This window comes from Elephantulus edwardii, unplaced genomic scaffold, assembly GCF_000299155.1.
Source record: "Elephantulus edwardii isolate Elephantulus edwardi_28Jun2011 unplaced genomic scaffold, EleEdw1.0 scaffold00166, whole genome shotgun sequence".
In the NCBI taxonomy this organism is placed as follows: Eukaryota; Metazoa; Chordata; class Mammalia; order Macroscelidea; family Macroscelididae; genus Elephantulus; species Elephantulus edwardii.
The window spans coordinates 2,834,009-2,859,421 of NW_006399916.1; the positions used below are offsets into that span (position 1 = coordinate 2,834,009).

The 25,413-nt window shown below is 37.4% G+C and overlaps 1 protein-coding gene and 1 non-coding gene across 2 annotated transcripts in view; one reads left to right on the forward strand and one right to left on the reverse strand.

Annotated features, from left to right (window-relative positions):
* RYR2 (ryanodine receptor 2 (cardiac)) overlaps positions 1-25,413 on the reverse strand; it is an 814,526-nt gene that overhangs the window by 325,525 nt on the left and 463,588 nt on the right. The window contains exons 39-46 of the mRNA XM_006895387.1: positions 24,795-24,900; positions 20,212-20,355; positions 17,237-17,510; positions 10,836-10,950; positions 8,877-9,009; positions 8,602-8,705; positions 3,766-3,901; positions 2,742-2,928 (exon numbers count right to left, since the gene is read on the reverse strand). Of these exons, the coding sequence (XP_006895449.1) occupies positions 2,742-2,928; positions 3,766-3,901; positions 8,602-8,705; positions 8,877-9,009; positions 10,836-10,950; positions 17,237-17,510; positions 20,212-20,355; positions 24,795-24,900 (1,199 nt within the window). The remainder of the gene's footprint in view (positions 1-2,741; positions 2,929-3,765; positions 3,902-8,601; positions 8,706-8,876; positions 9,010-10,835; positions 10,951-17,236; positions 17,511-20,211; positions 20,356-24,794; positions 24,901-25,413) is intronic.
* Positions 21,491-21,562, forward strand: TRNAP-AGG. Its single transcript has one exon. It is a non-coding gene; the product is annotated as a tRNA-Pro (tRNA).

Consider the following 25,413-nt stretch of genomic DNA (forward strand, 5'->3'; position numbering starts at 1 on the left):
TAGCTTGCTTCTGGAAACTCTATGAACCTGGAGAAAGGATGAAAGTTATACAAGTGTTCAGGTCTTTCGTTCATAGGATCACTATGAGTTGTTTATGACTTGATGCCACTTATCAACAACACTGGTTTTGTATTCATGTCTTTATCAGAACGGTGCCAGCCCTTCTCGGATTGTTACTAAACATTTAGAGAATGTTCAGAATTCACCACTGAAGTGGTCAAGGCTTTTTTCAATTGGAAGCATTTTTAAGACCTGTTACATTTCTTCTTTTATGATGAGTCTGTTCAAATATTTTAGCTCTGTCTCTGCTAGTTTAGGTAGGTTAGTGAGGTTTATCAATGTGTCCATTACCTGTCAGTTTCCAAATTTATTCTTTTTATATTAGTTGATTCTGTTTGTGATATTCATTTCTTATCTGAGTTGTTTGTATTATCTCCTTCTTGTCCTTCAGCAGATTTGCCAGGGATTTGTTCATCCTCGTAATCCTTTCAAAAAACTAATTTCTAGCTATGCTGGTTTTCCCCTATTGTTTTATTTATTTCTGCTTTAATTTTTATTATTGATTTTCTTCTGGAAATTGCAGGCTTTGCTTGCTGTTCTTTTTCTAACTGTTGGAGTTATTGGGTCAAAGTGTTAAGTCAGTCTTAAAAGAAAAATTATGGTATAACAAACTATTTTTAAAAAGTAAAACTAGGTTTATACCCGGAATTAATCTTGTGGGGTTAACAGAGATGGGAAAAGGAGGAAAGGGAAGTAAAAATTTAGTAAGTGGTAAGTTGGGTGAAAGGAAAGACATATACAATAAGGTGTTAATTATTGTTGTTGCTGATTGTCATTGAATTGAGCAGGACTCAGTGACCCAACCCTATGAACAAAAGGCCTGAAGCCCTTCTATAACTATCATCATTTATCAAAATTCACAGTTTCCAGAGGCATGTTGTTTAGGAAGTGGATACCATTCTTGCTGTTAATTAAAAAACTCCTCAGGGAGGAGTGATAGGGAATGGCAAAGGACACACTGACAAAGAAGATTAATCAGAACTGGCTTTGACAAGCACTGTGGCATTTGGACAAGAACAAACTGGGAGGAGGGTAGAGAGAATAGTGCAACAATGAATGAATGGAAACCCAAAATCTCTGTAAATGTTTATGAAAATTAATAAAATATAATTATAGAAAAAAAAAACCACCGAAAATAGAATTTCAAACTTTTTTGCCATCAGGTCAGAACCTATTAATAGCTGATCCTCCAGTGAGTTTTCAAAGGCTGTGAAATGAATGGAGATTGACCATCTTTATCTCAGAGAGCCACTGGAGGGTTCAAATAACCAGAGAAAAGGCTACACCCTCAAGTCAGCAGTGTAACTCCCTAAGGATTATGCCACCAATGCTTCCTAAAGCGTTAATTAGTCACATTACATTAACTAATTCTACAAAACAAACTTCCTGAATGATGATATGAAAAACCAATGATTTTTCAGTCAAAAACTAAAAAATCCTTTTCTTTAAAAAGTTTTTTTAAACTAAAATATCTTCACAGTAACAATAACAGACTAAAGACTCAGTTGTAACATAATTATAATAGTCACAAGTAACAAAATTAAAGATTTTTCAAATGATGCTAAGACTCAGCTCATATCTACCAAGGAAAAGAATATGATGAAAAGAACACAAATAAGAAATCAATGTCATAACAAAACCAATGTATATAAAGTAAATAACTAACCCCAGTGTCCTCTAGAAGCAGTTTGCCCAACTTCTGATCCAGTAAGGACAGGCATTGCATTTAGTTACTATGCCCAGAAAAGTCGACCTTCTCTACCTCAACTAATTTTTACAATCGAAAACAAAAACAAAAAAAATTAAAAAGGAAAGAAAGTTCCTCCGATTGAAGCCTATGCTGTATCTGCACCTGTGGATCTGTGCAGTGGTGTATTTAAACTTTGTCTGTACTGACAAAAAAAAGTGAAATGAAATCTTCAATGTTTACCAGGGACATGTTTGAATTTGCACTGTAATCAAATATTAAGAAGATATGCTGCTGCTGTGTGTTGTCGGGTCTGTATCAATCCACAGCTCACCCTTCAGTGGGTTTGCAGAGGCAATAAATTGCACAAGAGGAGGATATTGCTTATTCTTCTCCTGAGGAACAGCTGGTAGATTCAAACTGTGTACCTTTGGATTGCAGTGCAGCTTCACTAGACCACAAGAACACCCTATTAAGAAAATGTAGTATAGAAAAAGCATAAGATGACAGCCTCCACTGTTTGTCATCAATCCTTTGCTCCTGCATTTTATTCTTTATGTATAGAACATCCTCTCTTCCTGTGTGTGTGTGTGTGTGTGTGTGTGTGTTTTAGTCCCTATATATTTTTTAGCTCCTGATAAAGTTTGAGAATTTGCACGGGCTTCTCACTTACCTCTCCTCCAATTCCTGAGGTTCACCTTTCATGCCAGTAATCACTCACTTTAACATATCCTCCTAGAAAAACTTCTCCTTTAGCCTAAATCATTCTCTCCTAAATCCAAAAAAAGACCTCTCTGTCCTCTCTTTGGTTGTTCAATCTATTCCAGTAAAATATCCTCTCCTCTCTCAAATGTCTAAGATTTTCCATTATCAAGAGGAACAGTCCCACATATTTGATAGTCTGATTGTTATTTTTGCAATGAAAAGAATTGTGTTCTGTAAAATTTCAAATCAGGCAATATCATGGATCTCTCCAGGTGTGTAGTAGACATACAGTGTTTTACTGGATCCACTTGTGGGTGAGGGGCCATCTCTGGAAGGGTCCTCAGCTATTTTTATTGCTTCTTCCATGGCTGCCAGGAGACCATTTCCACCTTCGCCTCGCAAGGCAGGGCCGAAGCACTCAGGCCTCCGAATGAGCAGCCTGACCACAACATTTGCATTCTCTTCCACGCTCTCCCCTAAATCACGTGGAGAACAAACAGTGATTTCACGGACATTCGGAGCCAAGCTTTTTAGAATACATTTTTATCTTTTAAAGGGAGGGACTGGTAAAGGAAAGGGGAGAGGTCTAGTGTGAAAAACAACGTACATGAACTTTATGAACTTTGTATGTAAACAAGTATAAAATAAAATTTGTAAAAAAATACAAAACTGAAAACCTAAACCTAAGCATGTAGTAGTACTAAAACCAGAATTTTAGGAAAAATTACTGCTTTCACATGTACAAGATAAGTAAGCTTCTTTTCCTTCAAGAGGCATAAATTCATTATTGTGAGAATTAATGTCATAAATTTATAATTCAAATTAAATTATAAACATTTAAAAGAATTTAGGTGCATAAAAATTCCAACTTAGTAATATAAGCATGAAACCACTATAAAAGTAAATTCTGTCAATGAATTAACACCATTAAAAAACTCTACTGCTTATTGTGAAGAGGGACAAGCCCTTGGAAAAGGACATCATGCTTGGAAAGGTGAAAGATCACGGCAGAAAAGGAAGACCCTGGATGAGATGGACTGACCCAGTGACTGAGACAATGGAGACAGATGTGTCAGAGACAGTATGATTGCCTCAGGACAGGGCAGGGTTCAGAGCTATTGTTCATAAGGTCATTATGAGTAATGGTTGACTCAACAGCACATAAAAACAACAACTGGTTGTAAAATGCTCTATTTCTTGACCAGAAAAGTCACTTTTTGATAAAAATATTGAGATAAGTCCTTATTTAATCTGTCAAATATCATTCCATCTTAACAATGACCAACAAAAGAAGCCAATCAATCATGTCTCACCATTGCAAAAGACAGCAAACCGGAGAAAGTCAAGATAGCGCTCTCCCTCAACCGGATTCCACCCAATGTCTGGGTAACCTTTGGAGACCAGCATCTGGCAGCTCTGCAATCCACAACCAGCTAAATAGCGCACTACCTACAAACAAGATATAAGCAAGGGGTTACCACTCAAAGAAAATTTTTAAGCTATTTACACTAGATACAGCAAGTAATATCTTCAAAGGATGTTTTAGAACAAATATATTTTAGCAGATAACATTCTTTTTAAGTTCTTAACAATCCATATAAACTTCTAACACAACTTTAGTTTCAGCAGTGTTTTAAAAAGGTTTTATCACAATCAAACTATGTATGAACCAACTCTAGGAAAGAATGGTCCTGAATTTCTTATTATTTAAGATCTTTCTCTATAAAAACAGTATTTGATGAGCTTAAAAATGTTTAATGTCTAGCAATTATACTACAACATATTAAGCCAAAAGAACTGAAAGAAAGGGTAAAAAGCAGATATTTGTACAGCGACAATCATTGCAGTATGATTCACATTAGAAAAAGTTGGAAACAATCCAAGTGCACATTAACAAAAGAATGGGTAAAAGAATATTATTCAGACATAAAGAGAAATTAAATTCCAATAGCATTTTGAAAACCTCATGCTAAGTGTAACAAATCTGACACAAAGACAAGGGCAATATGATTCTAATTGCATTAACTACTTAAAATAGAAAATAAAAATGAGATGAGAAAAGGAGAGCTCTTGGTTAGGATGTAAGAAGTGAGAGAATAATACTCTGAATAATGTTTTCAAACATAGTATATGTACTTTTTCTATATACATAAATCATCTCAATAAAACCACCACGAAAAAGAAAATAAAATCTGTAGTGATGTTTGACTGAAAGAAAAAACTACCTCAATCCACCTGAGATATTGAAAGAATCATCTGAGAAACAAAAATATTTTTAAAAAATGAACCAATTTTTGGTCAAGATATGCAATTGAATGAGAGATTCAGGTAAGGAAATGCAACAGAAAAAAAGAGAAAATCCAAGCTTGGAGTTAAATTTCCCTTTCTGAACTTGAGATTTATTTCCTGTCTATTAATGTAGAGATAATAGTAGCTGTCAACACCGCTAAATTTAAGAAATTAAGCATTTCTCTTAGCTTTACCTTTCTGAATACTTTGTCTTAAGTGATTGTTGGTGCTAGGCTATGTCATACTTGCTCCATTTTTAAAAGAAACTCCTCAAGAAGTCTTTAATGCATATACACAGAGAATAACAATTTGTCAAATTCATTTATATCCTCCTGTTGTTGTTGTTGTTGTTGTTGTTATGTGCCGTCGGGTCATTTGCGACTCATAGCGACCCTATACTCTACACTGTGCCAATCGCATTGTCTCTGACACACCCATCCCGATTACCCCAGTCACTGAATCAATTCCCCTCATAGACGGTCTTCCCCACCTGCGCTGTCCCTCCACCCTACCAAGCATGATGTCCCTCTCCAAGGACCTGTCCCTCCTTACAACATGTTCGAAGCATGTCAGACGAAGCCCCAGAATCCTTGCCTCCAAGGAGTAGCCTGGTTTAACCCTCTCTAGGATGAATCTGTTTGTTCTCTTGGCAGTCCATGGTACATTCAATACTCTTCTCCAGCACCACAGCTCAAAGGCATCAATTCTCCTTCTATTCTCCCTAGTCACTGACCAACTCTCTGATGCATAACAAGTGATTGTGAAGACCATGGTCTTTATCAGATGCACCTTAGTCTCCAGAGAGACACCGTCACTCTTGAGTACTTTAGAGAGGTCCTTATCAGCAGACTTTCCCATTGCAATACGTTTTTTTATTTCCTGGCTACTGGTGCCAAGAGTGTTAACCGTGGAGCTGAGCAAACTGAAGCTGTGAACAATCTCAATCTCTTCACCATCCATCCTGATGCTACCAATTGGTTCAGTGGTGAGACTCTTCGTCTTCTTGACACTGAGCCTCAGTCCGTACTGAAGGCTGCAGTCCTTGACTCTCTGCAGCAAGTGCATGAGGTCCTCCTCAGTTTTGGCAAGCAAGGTTGTGTCATCTGCATAAGGCAAATTGTTAATAGATCTTCCACCAATCCTAACGCCACACTTCTCCTCATAGAACCCAGCCTCTTGGATAATTTGCTCTGCATACAGGTTGAAAAATTATGGAGATAGGACACATCCCTGGCATATACCCTTTCCAATTTTGAACCATGCGGTGTTACTCTGCTCTGTCCTAACAACTGCCCTTGGTCCAAGTATAGGTTTCACATTAGCACAATTAAATGTTCTGGGACTCCCATTCTTCTCAGAGTCAGCCACAGTTTGTTTTGTTCCACACAGTCAAACGCCTTTGCATAATCAATGAAACACAGATAGACATTCTTCTGGTATTCCCTGCTTTCAACTAAGATCCACCTAACATCAGCTGCAATATCCCTAGTACCATGACCCCTTCTAAACCCATCCTGGACTTCTGGCAGTTCTCTGTTGATGTGCTGTTTCAGTCGTTTTTGGATAATCTTCAGGAGAATCTTGCTTGCATGTGAAATCAGTGATATTGTTCTATATTTTCCACACTCTGTTGGGGTCACCCTTCTTTGGAATGGGGACAAATATAGATTTCTTCCAGTTAGATGGCCAAGTGGTTGTTCTCCAGAGTTCTTGGCACAACTTGGTGAGCACATCCAGGGCAGCATCTGTTAGCTGAAATATGTCAATTGGTATACCATCTATTCCTGGGGCCTTATTTTTTGCTATTTCCTTCAAAGCAGCTTGAACTTCTTCCCTCATCACCATAGGCTCTTGTTCATATGTTATTTCATTAAATTCTTCTGTATCTGCCAATTCTTTTCGATACAATGACTCAGTATATTCCTTTCATCTTCTTTTAATACTTCCTGGATTATTTAATATTCTGCCTAAAGCATTCTTGATTATAGCAACTCTAGATTTGAATTTGTTCTTCATTTCCTTGAGCTTAATGCTGAACGAGTTCAGCCCTTTTGATTTTCTGACTCTAGCTGCATTTATATCCTACACAAGTAAAATATGTTTAAAAAATTAATTGAGTCAAATATATTTTCTATCAACTTTATTAAGTGCCACTTATGTACAATAAAGTCAAGCCATTTTAAAATAAATGTTGGCATATCAATTAAATTATTGTAATAATCTACAGGTAAAACAGTTCCATCACCCCAAAGTTTCCTGGTGCTCTCTGAAGTTCACTGCAAAAGGAATTATTAGAACACTTTTCGTTTTACTGAAATGGGAAAATCTTGGAGGGTTCTAAGCAGATAATTAGTATCATCATTTTAATAGGGTCTTCTCTGTTGCGAAGACTAATACAGATTATAGGAAAACAGTAGAACTACAGCAACAAGCATTTAGAATGGAGATGCAATTACAACTTGGAGGAAATGACAAATATTCTGGTAAAAATATATTCATATGTAGCTTACTGATACGTTTCACAGTAATACACAACCTCATGTGAAGTGAGCTGTGTTCATCAGATGTTAAAACAATCTTTAGGAGCTTGAAAATCTACTGTTAAGAAGAGGTGGCAGCAGATATCTGGATTAGACAAAACCGCAATAGACTAAAGATAAATAATGGCACTCAGTTGCACCTGAACTCATGGTGATTCTGTTGCACGTGAATTCGTGGTGACTCTGGTGCTTATCTAAAGAAAATGCTCCCCTGTTCTAATGACCAATTTCAGATGAGACCATAGGGTGGTCTGTAAGGTCTCTGTAGAATAATTTTTGGAAGTTGATCTTCAAGCCTTTCTTCTTGTTGTTGTTATGTGCCGTCAAGTTGTAGGTGACTCATAGCGACCCTATGAATGAAAGACCTGGACACTTGTATAACTTTCATCCTTTCTCTCAGTTCATAGGGTTTCCAGAGGCAAGTTATTTCCGGAAGTGGATGCCACTCCTGCTTCCAAGCTTGTTTTAATCAGAGAGCTCCACCAAACACTCCACCATGGATAACCATCCTCGCATTTGACTCATCAGTGTTACAGTGTTCAGGTTCACAGCAACCACGAGTTACCTCTGTACAGCAAGTGGACAGGTCAGGGTTACACAACCTAGAAGATTGTTTCACTAAAAACAATTAAAGGCCTTTCTTAGGTTGTCTTAATCGAAGCTATGCTGAAACCTGTTCAACATCATAGCAACATACAAATCTCCAGTGACAGGTGGGCAGTGGCTGTATCTGAGGTACACTGGCTGGGACTGAGTCTCTCGTCTCCCCCATGGAAGATAGAAATTCTGTCATTGAACCATAAATGTTCTGTAAATTGGTCATCTAGCCATTATTACTCCGTGTTATAAAAAGAAAGACATTATCACAAAATTCTTGTTGTTTACAACTTTATTCTTTTTAGCTGACAACAAGTCAATTACAATTCATAGCATCCTCATGTGTGCAAGGTAGAATTACTTCATAAAGGTTCAGACATGTGACTGTTAGGAAACAAATGCTTTGGCTATCTTCAGAGGTCTCTCTGGATAGGTTAGAACTGTTCACTTTTGGGCTAGTAGAATTGTTCACTGGTGGCTTAGTGGTAAGGAATTGTGCTGTGGCAAAAATCCACCATCTACTCCATGAGAGAATGGGCAGTCTCCTCCCATGCAATTCACTGCCTCTGAAAACCTGCTGAAAGATCAGCTATGAGGTGATTATCACTCAATAGTACAGAGCAATAGCCAAGTGGATAGTCTTTTCCACATACTCAAATAATCTTGAAAACAACTGCATGCAATCATATCTCACACAAGTACATAGGCATGAATGGTGCTCACCTTCTCCAGATCAGGCTCACGCAAAGCTAAGGCAAGTTCATTGTTATCCATCACTGAGGCTGCAGCCACATCCAACGGTGTAGACCCCCTCATAGCTGGAGAGGCTATGAATTCAAGCAAAGAGGAACTAAAATTTGGCTTGTGAGGCAATTAAAAAATTACATCTAACAATACACTCTCTTAAAATACATCAAAAGGCAATATGCTTTTAATGAATTTACAGTAATGCAATAGAACACTCTTTATAGATTAAATAAAAGGTATAATTTACTTACCAAGACCAACACTGCTGTTTTCCAGTAAATAACTAAGATGATCAAACATAGCTTTTTGATTCTGCCTACTTATACGACAGAAATAACACAGAAAACGGCAACAGTTGGCCACCATCTTGGGAAAGGTGATTTCCTATATAAAAAGCATTTAGTTAGCTATTTTAGCAAATGATCGGTAGTAAAGTTGAGTTCAGAAGTTAAGGTCTCAATCACATTGCCAATCCAGGTGCCCAGGTCTGCCCATGGTCAGGTAGTGGAAGACTTTCCATGTCCAGTTTGGGACTTGGCTAAGACATGAGTTACAGAAAATCAAGTCTGGCACTAAATTAGAAACCTATTACCATTACTGGCTTGGATCAGTAGTAATCTATACATACCCACAGGTGGCATATGAGTCTGGTTTTAAAAGCAATCAAACTGTAGTGAATCCTATCTGGATCACACACGTCCCTTGGGAGCTGAATTTTGTTTCTTGGAAAATAATACAATCTCTTTGTTTCTATTTGGTATAATTGTAATAACACAGTAGTGGTGGTGGTGGGAAGGATTCAAGAAGACAATTTAAAAAAAATATGTATTCTATACTTAACCCACCAGTTGCCACTGATTTAATTCTGACTACAAACATTTCAGACCAGAACTGAGCTCCACAGAACTTTTCAGTGGCTAAGTTTTTCAGAGACAGATCAGTAGGTCTTGATTTTGAGGTAGCTCTAAGCAGACCTGAGCAGGCAACTATTGATTATAGTCAATATGATAAAAGCTTATACTACTCTGAGTTCAGTATTTGGAACTCCACAATGGGGTATCATACTTTTCACATTTTTACGGAAGTGATTCTCCAGAAATTCAGAAGCTCACTGACTGGCACACTCTTGGACTCAGAGATATTTAGCTTGACTAGAAAACCCCCGGCTCATCAAGACCTCTCCTTGGGAGCTAAATCTCATTACCACCTAGCTCAGATGCTCTCTGCTCTCTGGAATACGTCTTTACCAGAATGTATCACAAATAGCTTTATAAGTGAACATTGCAAATATGGACTTATTTTCAATTTATGAAAAATATGTCTTAATTTTAAAAAACAAAGCCTATTTTGTAGATCAGAGACCATGAAATTATACTGATTTATACAAAATTATTCATTATATTATTCTACAAATCTGATTTTAAAGGACTTTATCTTACACTGTAGTCAATTAAATACTCACTGTTGTTGGTTCTTGTTAAGTATGGCAGATAGCAACCCTATGGACACTTTAGTCTTAAAAGAGTACTGAACATCAACCACCAATACTGATATAGATGAGGGACTTAGGGGAACCAAATACAGTCTGAATAAAGGGGATGTGATGAGAACAGCCTAACAATTCAAAACCAAAAAGAAATTTAGTATAGCATTAGAACTCACGGTTTATTACTATTTTCTAAAGGAGAGTAAAAACACACAGTACAAAATAAAAACTTTTCTCAAATGTAGGAAAATCTAGTAGTGCATTCAACTCTTGTTTTTAAAGATCTGATTTTTTTTTTCCCAAAAGAGAAAAAAACACCCACTAAACTGTCTGCCCACAAGGATATAAAAATCTCTGTTAAGGTCATATAACTTAAGTACATCAGGAGATTATAACAAAGAATAACAGTAATGTTTAATGTTACGTGCCCTTTTAACCCAGCTATGATTCCCAGGATTTGTTCAAATACTAGTCTAACCGCCTTAAGGAAGTCTCAATCAAATGACCTTTTATTAAGAGATAAATAGACACTGTCTTCACTCTCACATCACTCTTCCTTCATATTCTATAGACTTCAAGGTGTAAGCTTAGGGGAATTTCTAGCCAATCACTTGGTTTCCAGATTCCTAATATGCCAGCCATCTCCAAATACATGCCCAATTCCTACACATCCCACTGGTTCTAATTTAAGATAACATCCCAGAAGTCAGAGATTCTTCTTTACCTTAGATTCACCACCGCCAAGGACATTCACCATGACTTCCATTACAGTCTCATGCATCCCCAGGGCCCTCATCAGGTTAGGGTGCTGGTAAAATACTTTATTATTCATGATATCCCTAAAAGTGCAAGACAGATATGGGAGAAAATGACAGATGTTAAGAACAATGAATGTAAATGCACTTGAGGCTCTGTTATTTTTAGAAAGAATTTTGTGTTTGGAAAAGTAAGAGCAATCACGGTTAAGCCACAAAAGATAGTGAGTGTAATTAATCCTGTTTCTCTCAGAAACATTTATAGTATACATGCAAAATATTTTCTAAAACTATTCGTTTTCAATTATAAAAAAGTTCTAAGTATGTGTCTTCTGTTTAATGTTTATATGAAAAACATTTCTGAAAATGCGCATTCTACCTTTTAATAATAATATTAATAGGCATTTTAATATGTCTCTATAAAAATTCCTGTATCAATTCTTTCTATATAATCACATCTGTATATGTTGTTGTTGTTGTTGTTACGTGCCGTCGAGTCGCTTGCGACTCATAGTGACCCTATGTACAACAGCCCTAAACTCCGCTCTGTCCTGTGCCAATCGCACTGTCTCTGACACTCCCATCCCAATTATCCCAGTCACTGAATCAATCCACCTCATAGAGGGCCTTTCTCTCCTGCAGTGTCCCTCCACCCACCATTGCATGATGTCCCTCTCTAAGGACCGGTCTCTCCTCACAACATGTCCAAAGTATGTTAGATGGAGTCTCAGAATCCTTGCCTCCAAGGAGCCACCTGGTTTAACCCTTTCCAGGACAAATCTGTTTGTTTTCCTAGCAGTCCATGGTATTCTCAATACTCTTCTCCAGCACCACAGCTCAAAGGCATCAATTCTCCTTCTATCCTCCTTGGTCATTGTCCAACTCTCTGATGCATAACAAGTGATTGCGAAGACCTTAGCCTGTATCAGATGCACCTTAGTCTCCAGAGAGACACCATTGCTCTTCAGTACTTTGGAGAGGTCCCTAACAGCAGACTTTCCCATGGCAATGCGCCTTTTAATTTCCTGGCTGCTGGTGCCAAGACTGTTGACTATGGAGTCAAGCAAACTAAAGCTGTGCACAATCTCAATCTCTTCACCATCCAGCCTGATGCTGCCACTTGGTCCAGTGGTGAGAATCTTTGTCTTCTTGACATTGAGACTCAATCCATATTGCAGGCTGCAGTCCTTGACACTCTGCAGCAGGCGCTTCAGGTCCTCTTCAGTTTCAGCAGGCAGGGTAGTGTCATCCGCATAACGCAGGTTGTTGATAAATCGTCCACCAATCTTGACCCCACATTTCTCCTCATAGAGCCCAGCCTCCTGGATAATCTGTTCTGCATATAGGTTGAAAAGGTATGGAGATAGGATGCATCCCTGGCGTACACCCTTCCCAATTTTGAACCATGCAGTGTTCCCTTGCTCTGTTCTGACGACTGCCTCCTGGTCCAAGTATAAGTTTCGCATTAGAACAATCAAGTGTTCTGGGATTCCCATTCTTGTCAGAGTCAGCCATAGTTTGTTATGATCTACACAGTCAAATGCCTTTGCATAGTCAATGAAACACAGATAGACATTCCTCTGGTATTCCCGGTTTTCAGCCAAGATCCATCTAACATCAGCTACAATATCTCTACTACCACGATCCCTTCTAAACCCAGCCTGGACTTCTGGTAGTTCTCTGTTAATGTGCTGTTCCAGTCTTTTTTGGATAATCTTCAGTAAAATCTTGCTTGCATGTTGGGTCACCATTCTTTGGGATAGGAATATATATATATATAATTATATTTGCAATAGCTCACTGACCACACAGAACCATACTGATCAAATCAAAAGGTTATAGTTTATGTTAGTAGTGCAATACAGATAGGAGAGCTTCTGAAGTGTGTTCAGGGCACCTCAGCCTTGAGCCTGCGGCTTTAGGCCAGGGTTATGAAGTTATCAGTCCTGCCAATAGTGGCTCTCTCTACTACCACAGTCCTCCCACAAAACTGGGTGAAAGATTCTTCACTCTGGTTCAGTGGCACATAGCAGTCTCAAGGTCTGCTCTATCTCATGATTCTCCTTTATGGCTGCTATGGCTGCTGTTCTCCATAGTGACTTAGTTCAGCTAGTGCAAGAATCTCTGGCCTCAAAGGAAAGGTTGAGTTCTCTTCTTTCTTCTTTGCTGACAGTGAAAAATATTCCAATTCTACCGCTGTTGTTGTTGTTAAGTGCAAAGACAGAAAAGGAAGAAAAAACCAAAATGGATGTCAGAAGAAACTCTGAATATGGCATTGGAGTGCAGAGAGGCCAAAGCAGAAGGAAGAATTCAAGATAATAAATAGCTGAATAGAAGATTTCAAAGGGCAGCGGGAGATGACAAAGTAAAATTATACAATGAAATCTGCAAGGAGTTGGAGACAGAAAACCAAAAGTGCCAAACTCACTCAGCATTTCTTAAATTCAAGGAACTGAAGAATACATTCAAATCTTGAGTTGCTATAATCAAGAATGCTTTAAAAGGACCCAGGAAGTATTAAAAGAAGATGGAAAGAATAAACTGAGTCATTCAATTGAAAGGAATTGGCAGACACAGAAGAATTTCATAAAACAACATATAAGCAAGAGCCTATGGTGACAAAGGAAGAAGTTCAGGCTGCTTTGAAGGAAATAGCAAAAGATAAAGCCCCAGGAATAGATGGTATACCAATTAACATATTTCAGCTAACAGATGCTGCCCTGGATGTGCTCACTACGTTGTGCCAAGAAATCTGGAGAACAACCACTTGGCCATCTAACTGGAAGAGATCTATATATGTTCCCATCCCAAAGAAGGGTGACCCAACAGAGTGTGGAAACTATAGAACAATCTCATTGATTTCACATGTGAGCAAGATTCTCCTGAAGATTATCCAAAAATGACTGGAATAGCACATAAGCAGAGAACTACCGGAAGTCCAGGCTGGGTTTAGAAGGAGATATTGTAGCTAATGTTAGATGGAGCTTAGCTGAAAGCAGGGACTACCAGAGGAATGCATATCTGTGTTTCATTGACTATACAAAGGCATTTGTGTGGATCATAACAAACTGTGGCTGACTCTGAGAAGAATGGGAGTTCCATAACACTTGATCGTGCTAATGCGAAACCTATACTTGGACAAAGAGGCAGTCGTCAGAACAGAGCAAGGAAACACTGTGTGGTTCAAAAATGGGAAGGGTGTACGCCAGGGATGCATCCTATCTCCATACCTTTTCAACCTGTATGCAGAACAGATTATCCAGGAGGCTGGGCTCTATGAGAAGAAATGTGGGGTCAAGATTGGTGGAAGATGCATCAACAATCTGTGTAACCCTCCTTGTTGAAACTGAGGAGGACCTGAAGCGCTTGCTGCAAAGGGTCAAGGGCTGCATCCTCCAATATGGACTGAGGCCCAATGTCAAGAAGACAAAGATTCTCACCACTAGACCAACTGGCAGGATCAGGATGAATGGTAAAGAGACTGAAATTATTAACAACTTTAGTTTGCTTGGCTCCACACTCAACACTCTCGGCACCAGCAGCCAGGAAATTAAAAGACGTATTTCAATGGGAAAGTCTGCTGTTAGGGACCTCTCCAAAGTACTGAAGACAATGGTGTCTCTCTGGAGGCTAAGGTGCATCTGATACAGGCCATGGTGTTTGCAATTACTTGTTATGCATCAGAGAGTTGGACAATGACTAGGGAGGATAAAAGGAGAATTGATGCCTTTGGGTGCTGGAGAAGAGTACTGAATGTACCATGGACTGCTAGGAAAATAAACAGATTCATCCTGGAGAGGGTTAAACCGGGCGGCTCCTTGGAGGCAAGGATACTTACTGAGGCTTCGTCTAACATACTTTGGATATGTTGTAAGGAGATAACGGTCCCTGGAGACAACAGGGTTGACAGACAGTGCAGGAAGGGAACGCCCTCTTTAAGGTGGATTGATTCAGTTACTGGGGTAAACAGGATGGGTGTATCAGAAACAGTGCGACTGGCCTAGGACAGAGCAGAGTTTAGGGCTGTCGTACATAGGGTCATATGAGTCGCAAGCAACTCGATGGCACATAACAACAACTACAACAACAACAACATATTGAGATATATATATATATATATATACACACACACACATATATAATCTACAGATATGAGCTGTTATTTCATAGCACTGTAGATAATATACGTTAGTCCACAAACTGAAATCATTACTCCTCAATAATTTGGAAAGTTCTCTAACTTCAGATCTTTCCAGTGAAATACATCTCTTGATTTCCTAACTGCTGATACCAAGAATATTAATTGTGGATCCAAGTAAGATGAAGTGGTTAACAGATTCAATCTTTTCTCCTTCCATTACAATGTTGCTAATAGGTCCAGTGGTTAAGAATCTGTGTTTCCTTGACACTGAGATGCAATCCATATTGAAGGCTACATTCCTTGATCTTCTACAACAAATGTTTCAAATCTTCCTCACTTTCAGAAAGCAGGCTGTGTTATCTGCATAACATGTTATTAATGAGTCTCCTTCTGATCTTGATACCACACCTCTCACATTAGAGTGCAGCTTCTCAAATAATTTGCTCAGTATACAATTGAATGCAGAGAGACTACAACCTCAATGCACTCCCTTCTTAATTTTAAACCATGTCGTGTTCCCTTGCTTTGTTAACACAACAGCCTCTTGGTCTAGATATAGGCTTCAAATGAACATGATTAAGTACTCTGGGATTCTCAATCTTCTCAACCTTAGCCATAACTTGTTATGATACACACAATCAAATGCCTTTGCATAGTCAACAGAGCACAAATAGACATTTTCCAGTATTCTTTACTTTCAGCCAAGATCCATCTGACATCAACAATGATATTCCTGGTGCCATGACCTCTTTTAAATCCCACTTGAACTTCTGGGAGTTCCCTATCTATATATCATTCTAGCCATTTTGGAATGAACTTTAGCAGTATTTTGTTTGCATGTGATATTAATGACAGTTCAATAGTTTCAATAGAATTTTGGTCATCTCTTTTGGGAATGGGAGCAAATATGGATCTCTTCTAATCTCTTGGCCGAACAACTGTCCTTCCTGGCATAAAATGGTGCACATCCAGGGCTGCATCTGTTAACTGAAACAAGTCAATTTATATCCTGTCATTTCCTGAGGCCTTATTTCTTGCCAATGTCTTCAATGCAGCTTCCTTTCTAAAATTTTTCAGTGTCAGTCAGTTATTTTCAATACTGTATGATAGTATTTCTACGTATTTCCTCCATCTTCTTTTGATTACTTCTGGGTCATTCAATATATTGCCCATAGCATCTTTCAACATCGGGCAGGTTTTCAGAGAAATTGCATTGGAAGAGACTGTCCATCTTTCTCTTGAGAAACAGCTGATGGATTCAAATGCTGTGTCTTTGGTTTGGTAGGGCAACTTCTTATCCAGTAGGCCATGAGAGCTCCCTTTTTTTACAATGTAAATTAAATGCACTTATAATCATACTTTGGATATGTTGACAGGAAGGGCCAATCTCTGGAAAAAGACTTCATGCTGGGAAATGCAGAGGGTCAGTATAAGAAAGGAAGACCCTCGATGAGACAGACTAACACAGTGACTGTAACAATGGGTTTGAGCATGTTGGAGATGATGAAGATGGCACAGAATAGGGCAAGACTCTAATTCTTTGTTCACAGGGTCAGTATAAGTCATGGTCACCTCAACAGCACTTGAAACCAATGATATCCGTAGACTCGGTCATGGTGGGTTGTTTCCTAATGCATTTGCAATTTCTGACCATGAGCCATGACCTGAGTTGAAAAATCCCTCTTTCAGACCAATTTTTGTCAGCACCTTGGCTTGGAGATCTTCGGACTATGGACAGACATTCTAACTGTCAAATGCTTATGAATCACAGGTTCATGATCCTGAATTCCCAGAAGAGTGGTTTGTGTGTGTCTGTGTTTTCCCCCCCCTTCTTCTGTGTGTGACCTCTTTTCCCCATGCTACAGCAGATAGAGAAAAAAGCATCCATGTTATCCTCTATTCATGGAAATTTTCCATCTACAGATTTTCATAGTTTGTATTATTCTGTGTTTTATCTATGATTATGTATCACAAAGGGATTTAAAAAGCCAACTCTAAGACATCTGCTGCATACCTTGGCTACATTAGCATTTAGTCATAAAGTTAGTCATACTTTGTTATTGAAAGCCACTGTCTTAGTTCTACTCCCCTTTAGGAAGTCAACAATGTAATTTACCAATAATATAATCCAGACACTACATTTGTCTTAATATACTTACTGTACTACTTTTGGATAAATAATCAAAAGAAATTTAGATGTTAAAGTATTGTTATTGTCAAAGAATTTACCCCAAGCCACGAATCATAAGCTTCTCTTCTTCTTTGCCCATCCTGACACTTAGCAAAGAGCGAATTTGACCAAGAGATGCCAACAGGTTGATGGTATCCTCCACAGAGACACCACTTATGGTGTAGGTCTTTGGCAGTGCCCGGACCAGGGCCCCAATGCCATCATACTGTCGATGGAGCAGCACAAACATGGCTCTCACCAACTCAGGGTCCTCGATGACAGATTCCTGAGCCCATCGGACCATGGTCTCTGAAATCAACTGCTGAAGTGTGGCTGTGAAGTGATTATGAGAAGTTCATAAAAAAAAAAAAAAGAATAAGAGAAGACAAATCAACTGGATATTTTTATTACATATCCCATACAATCAAACTGGTATCTGTGTTATTGCTAGAATTGATAAGGTTAAGGCTATTTTTTTAACAAAATGAACTTCATTTCAACTTCATTTATACATATTAATCAAGGAAATTCAGGATAAAAATAAGCAACTCTTCCCTAAACAACCAACTTATTAAAAACCATATCTATATCAAAAGAATTTAATCAGTTTCTAAATCGCAGGCACTTCTGTAAAACTACTGGTGGCAATCTATAATAACTGCAAGATGGCACGTCACATGACATGTAATATTTTAGTATCAGTTTAGATCCATATATCCCTCCCAGAAACATCAGTCATAGACTTGCACAGATAAAATAAGCTTATCTAATTGTCTCCTCACTTTAATATTTTGCACTATTATCTACAATTTTTACTTAATTTAGATTTCTATTTTTAACCTAAAATATATACACTCTAGGAAACTGGAGAAACGATGAAAGTTATACAAGTGTTCAGATCTTTCATTCATAGGGTCACTATGACTCACCTATGACTCGACGGCACTTAGCAACAACAACATATAGAGAGCTCAGTTGACCTAGTGTCTAAAAAGTGATGCTACCAAGCCAAAGGTGGGTGATTTTAATCAGTGGCCCTCAAGTCTGGTTTTAATTTAATTTGGTCAGATATTCTTCTAAGTGGTATAGCACTGGTCTGTCCATTTGCTGTACAGAAGTAACTCTTGGTTGCTGTGATACTAAACACTGTGACAGTGATGTGTCAAAATGTGATAATGGTTACTCATGGTGGACAGTGTTTGGTGGAGCTCCCCAAATAAAACAAGCTTGGAAACAGGAGTGGCATCCACTTCCAAAATAGCTTGCCTCTGGAAACCCTATGAACTTGGAGAAATGATGAAAGTTATACCAGTGTTCAAGTCTTTTGTTCATAGAGTTACTTTGAGTCATCTAAGACTCGATGGCACTTAACAACAGCAACAACAACATATACCCTTGGACTGTGAAAGGATAGGAAAGTGAAAATAAATTTTATTCACAGAGGACCATTTCCAGTGTAATGTATAATGCAGCACCCTGAAATGCAAAAGAAACTTCTAAAACCCTTAAAATAATAAATAAAATTATAAAAGCTGAGGGGATTTAATGTGACTGAACTGTACATAGTGTGATATTTAATCTCTATCACTGTTGCACCAGCCAAATGTCAAAAGTAACACTTAATCTAGCATCTATGCATTATTTGAGGGGAAAAATATAAAACTACTAATTTTAAATTTTAACCAAAACCAAATTAGAAATAAAATGTAAGAAACAAAGTATACTAACTTTGTAAGTAAGCCAGTAAAAAATAAAAATGGTATTTAAAAAATATCAATCTTCTATGATTAGAACTATTTTGATATTTTTAATATGTCAAGATCATATACTTGATAATAACAATAAATGTTATTCATGAGGCACTTTGAACTTCCATTTTGAGGAAGATTATTGTGATAATGAAGAACAAGTGAAGAAATGATTGTAAGGGTACTGGTCTTTAATTGCAATTTGAAGTGAGTGATGTCTACAAAGTAAGTAAGTCATAGCTCATGACATGTTGCATTGAGCAAATCTGCTGTCAAGGATCTCTCTAAAGTGCCAAGTCGCAAGGACATACCTTAAAGATGAAGGTGAGCCAAGCCTAAGTCTTGGTATTTTCAATTGCTTCAAGTGAATGTAAAAGTTGCATAATAAATAAGGGAGGCTAAAGAAGAATTATGTCTTTGAATTGTAGTGTTGGAGAAGGATAATGAATATATTTATGGTCTTCTGTCTTGAAGCCAGAGTGCTTTTTGGCAGCAAAGATGGTCAGACTTCGTTTCATATACTTTAAATAGACAATAAGGTTGGCACAGGATAGAGCAGGGTTTAGGACTGTTGTAGCGAGGGTTGCTATGAGTTGCAAGTCACTCAATGGCACATAAGAACAACACAACAATATTGTTAATAGGAGCCAATACTTGGGAGAGTGGAATGTCGGGGAAAGAAAGGCAGAGTCTCAACAAGATAGACTGACACAGTGACTGCAACAATAGGCTTAATTGCAGGAGAGATTGGGAAAATGGTGCAAGATTGAAGTGGGTTTTATTCTGTTGTACATGGGATTGCCATAGTTTTAGCAAAATCTATGGCAACTCAAAACAACATTTTGCAGAACAAATATCTTGGGACCTTTCTGAATGAGCATGCCTCTACCTAGTGAAGCAGACTCTCCAACCCATGTGTGCTTAAGAGTTTTCTCAGAGTAGCAGCCTTTACTCTCTGGTTATATGGGATATGGAAGAACCAGAAGGGCATAACATTTAAGAAAGTATTTTGGAAACAAAATACAGTTACAGATAACATCTAGCTAAACTTTAAAATTAGATTCAGTTGACATAAGGATTCTGCTCCAATCTTCAACTTGTTATTAGAAAATTTTGTTTGATATTGTGGTGTACTTCAGGAAACTACACTCATCTACTTAAGAACTGATGTTTAGATATTGCAAATTTAATTCTTTCACTGGACCATATGGGAAAATATACATTTAAATGTCAGATAAATGGCAGTAGTTGGAGCTATTCAGCCTATGGCACCTCACAGCGCTTACAGGACTTCTTGGAGTCACTCTCAATTGGTTTTTCTGCTTGTTTCTTCTTCAGGTATGTCACCTTTTCTACCAGGGACAGCAGGCGCCCTCTAATGGTTAAATCGTTGTTTCCAATCAGAGATCCATCTTCATCCAGCTCAATTCCTAGTATGAAAAAGCAAATGCAAAGGGGGGAAAAAAATTATATATATACACACACACAAATATATGTTTTGAGATCCATAAGAAAGTTATGAAAGCTAATAAATCAATTAATCAAAGCAGGAGAATACAAGGTTAACACACAAAAACCAGCTGGCTTTCTATGCATCAGAAGTGAGCAAGCTGAGAAGGAAAATAAGGAAACAATTCCATTTACAGCATCATTCAAAAATTTTAAATACTTAGGAATAAACTTAATGAGGAATAGGAATGACTTATAAGGGAGCTCTGGTGGCAGAGTGGCAAGAAACTGTGTTGCAATCCTGAAAGTGCATGGCTAGAGGCCACCAACTGCTCTGTGGGAGAAAGACAGATAATCTTCTCCAGTGTGATTAACTGCCTCTGAAAACCCACTAGAGGATCAGCTGTAGGTCAGTTCTGACTCTATGGTACACAACAGCAACAGTAACAACATGAATGAACTATAAACCATAAACCATTAGAAAAACAAATTAAATATGGCCTAAGTTAAAAAAAAATAAATAAGAGCTCTGGTGGCTAAGTAGTAAGGAGTTGTGCATGCACCAATAGGAATCGAACAGCTGTTTCATGGCAGAAAGATGGCAATCCCTGCCATGTGATCTACAGCCTCTGAAAACACACTGGAGGTCCAACTACGAGTGAATTCCAACCCCATGGTACGAAACTACAAGATGTAAGTAGGACATTCAATATTTATACACTGAAAGACTAAATGTTGTTAAGGTGTTAATACTGCCCACAGAAAACCAAAATTCAAAGAGATCTACATTTGTGAATGGAAATCTGTAAAATTCTTAGAAGAAAATATAAATGTATGACCTAATTTTAAATAATGGATTCTTTTTGGTGGTTTTTAAAATTCTTTTAAAATAATGTATTCTTAAGTATGACACCCAAGTCTATCAAAACCAAGGAGCAAAAGATATAACAGATTAAGTAGCACTGAAAAATTAAACACTTTTGGTCATTAAAAGATTTTATCAACAAAATAAAGATATAAAACACAGATGGGGAGAAAATTGGGGAGGGTCATATATTTGGTTTTAATACAGGTTTAAATATGAATAAAAATACTCTTAAAACTTAAAAACAAGCTGGCTCGTTGGTCTAGGGGTATGATTTTCGCTTAGGGTGCGAGAGGTCCCAGGTTCAAATCCTGGACGAGCCCGTTTTTCATTTCTAACATGTACAAATTGTAAAACAGTTTTTCCTTCTAAAAAAACCCTTAAAAACAAAAAGATAAACAATTCAATATAAAAATAAGCAAGGACATGAATGGACATTTTACAATAGAAGATTTTAAAATGGTTAAGAACTAGAAGAAAATATACCCCATGTTACTAGAAGTTTGGGTTATGTGCTACTGAATCTATTTTTACTCATGTTGTTACTGTGTACTACGATTCAGAATCGACCCATAGCAGACCCTCTGGTGGGTTTTCAGAGGTAGTAAATCACACAGGAGGAGACTGTCCATCCTTCTTCCATGGAGTAAGTGGTGGCCCCAGGATCATAGAGCAGCTTCCTGCCGTATGGACATTAGAATTGCCCCACAGTTTCCTACACTGTAGTCTGTATAGGATCAGAGAGAGACAAATCAAACAGTAATGATGTGCCATCTAAGTCCCACTAGCATAACTATGATAAAAAAGGGGGGGCGAGAAATAATAGATGTTGGTGAGGATATGAAGTAATTGGAAGCTTCAACTGTTGCTAGGGATAATGCAAAATATTATACAGCTTCTGTAGAAAAAAGTTTGACAGTTCCTCAAAAAAATTAACCATAAAATCCAGTAACCCCAATCCTACACAAACTCCTGAAAGAATTAAAAACAAGAACACAAAAAGAAAGTTGCAAAACACTGTTCATTGCAGCATTCTTCAGAATAATCATTAAGTGAAAACAAACTGTCCATGAACAAATGAATGGATAAACAAAATGTAGTGTGTATATAGAGTCGTGTAGCTACATACTCTACCACAAAGAGAAATGAATTGCCAACAAGTACAACATGGATCAATCTTAAACACTTTATGTTGAGTGAAATGAGTCAGTCATAAACAAATATATCGTCTCACTGATAAGAAATGGGCAAAATGTAGAAACAAAGATTTATCAATGGTTAATAGGGATAGGAGGGCCAAAAACTCAGGAGTCACTGCTTGGGTGCATAATGTTTCTGTATAAAAAAAACAAAGTGATGAACATAACCGATGATGCTGTACATGTTAAATATTGCTGAACTGGAAGATGTTTTGTTATAAATATTTTTACAATAAAAGTACATCTAAGGAAATCACTTTAAGGTCCAGCAAGGCCCCACTCAAAGCTTACTGCATTGCTGTCATGCTTAAATAGTTGACAATATTAAGTCAAATGTGACAATGGTTACCCATGGTGGACAGTGTTTGGTGGAGTTCCCCAATTAAAACAAGCTTGGAAGCATGAGTGACATCCACTTCAGAAATAACTTGTCTCTGGGAACTCTATGAACTTGGAGAAATGATAAAAGTTATACAAACGTTCAAGTCTTTTGCACATAGGGTCACTATAAGTTGTCTAAAACTTGATGGTACTTAACAACAACAACAACAAGTTAAATGATTTTGCTTACTAATATCACACATAAGAGTCACTTTTCCTCAAGTAACAATAGTGAGGCTGTGGAGCAAGTAGAACCCTTATTTACTGCTGGTGGGAATGTGACCACTATGGAAGGCCCTCTGGAGCTTTTTATAAAAGCTGGAAATATTAACCCAGCAATTCTATTATTGAGTATATACCCTAAAGAAACCAAACACATGTATGCATACCCAAACAGATGTATGCACACCCATGTTTATTGCTGTATTATTCACAATATCAAAGAGATGGAAGCAACCCAAATGCTTCCAAATGAATGTATAGGAAAAACTATGGCATATTCACATAATGGGATACTACACAGCACTGAAAGACAAGAAATTTGTATGACATTACAAAACATGGGTGATCCTGAAGGACACTCTGCTGAGTGAAATATCTCAGCCACAAAAGGTAAAATACCACATAAAACCCTGTTGTAAAGCAGGACCAACAATGGAGGGTTGGGGGCAACTGGGAAAAGAGTGGATAGATAATGAATACTGCACTGGAATGGATGAGGGAAAGAACTGTCGAAACGGAATATATGCATGACAACAGTCCAGAATAAGAGGTTCCTTACAAAGTGGATTGGGGGATAGGGAAGGGAGAAGTAGGGAGGAAATTGTGCAACAATGAGTGAATACTTTTAAAAAAATGAAAGTGAGCTGGGGGAGGGAGGAAAATGTATAGCAATGAATGCATAAAAAAATTCAACTTTTCTGTAAAGTTTCAGTAAAATCACTATTCAAAAGGGGGGGGAAAGAGTCATTTATGGGACTTATTTTTTAATCTTTCTCCTTTTTTTCCCTTCTGCTCCTATGGGGTCATGGTTATCAGTAGCCAGGACAAACTACAAAAGTAACAATAATAATTCTGGTACTTTTGCTGAGCATTGATATCTCTTGGTATTAGGCACTGCTTCTCAAGACCCACTCTTCTGTCTGTACTTACTAAAACCCTCCCTGGACTTTATTCTGTACTTGCCTCCAAAATTATCCAGAGTCTTTTGATAAGAAAACATGCCTAATTGGTTAGTTACCTTAACCTAAGAAATATGTTACATATGAAGTAGTAACTCTACCACTTTGAGTTTTCCTTTACTTGTAGCTTATAATTTTATAATGATCATTTGATTGTGCATTCATAAACTAAAATAATAAGCAAGGTATTGTTTTGTCTTCACTAAAATAACACAGAATACAGAGGTAAATATTGAGATATTTAAGAAATGGTTGATTTATTTTCTCTGTCACATGCATACCACTGCACAGAAGAAGAAAAGCCATAACTCTTAATTATTCTATTTTAAAAGGTCTCAGTTTAAAAGAAGTGTGGATTTTTTTTATAGATTTGGGCTACTGACAATACAATATTTTCATAGGGATGTGATCAGAGAGACACATGGTGGTTTCCTTTATTCAGTCCTAAAAAGTGACATCATAAAGCAGTTTAACTGTTTGTGATCAAACTGATTTACAAAACCAAAAGTAACCTATCTACCCAAGCACTCATCCTTGTTTCTTCTCTGAGAATAAGCAAAAAGAGAGAAAAATTTCCATCACTTTCTGTTTCTCCATGGCCTTTCTGATCTCCTTAGGCTTCCAGTTTCCCAGGCAGAAACAGCTAAAATTTTTTCCACAAAATAAATTCTTACAGGCAATCCTAAGAGATAGTGTACATATTCTAGATCCCATTCCTAGATATTCTTAATTTTGTATAAATATATGTACATTAAAATATATGCTTAATGAGCTATACATTAAGAAGACATTACCACAATGTGCCATTAGATCTTCATGAAAGTCCAAGAGTTGGTCTCTGATTTCTTCAGGACACGGACATTCACTTTTGTCATCCTTAAAATTGAGAAGCATATTGATCTAAATGTTTAGAAAATGGAGAAAAAAGAAAATGTGTGAGAAAAAGAGGTAACTTCAGGAATAAAAGGGAAAAGAACAGTAATGTATGTTAATTTTTGTATTTCATTGAATGTTTTGAAGAACTCTTTTTGAAGATGTGAACACTAAAAGAAACATAAATACAACTGAAAGGTGACACTATGCTGTTGGTAAAACTAAATGTGTCAATTAAACAAAAGAAGAAAACTTCTATGTGTCTCATTTTAGACATCATCACAATAAATTTATGAATAAAGAAAAGTCTGTTATTTGGTCAATAATTTTACTGTTGTTGTGTTTTTATGTGTCGTCGAGTTGCCTGCGACTCCCAGTATCCCTATGGACAATAGCTCTGAAGCCTGCCCTGCTGTGAACTAGTCTCAGTGACTCCAACACACCTAGCCCCATTGTCCCAGTTACTGTATCAATCCATCTTTTCCAGAGTCTTGTGAAAAAATTAAATATTTATCTTTTTATAAAAAAATATTTTATATT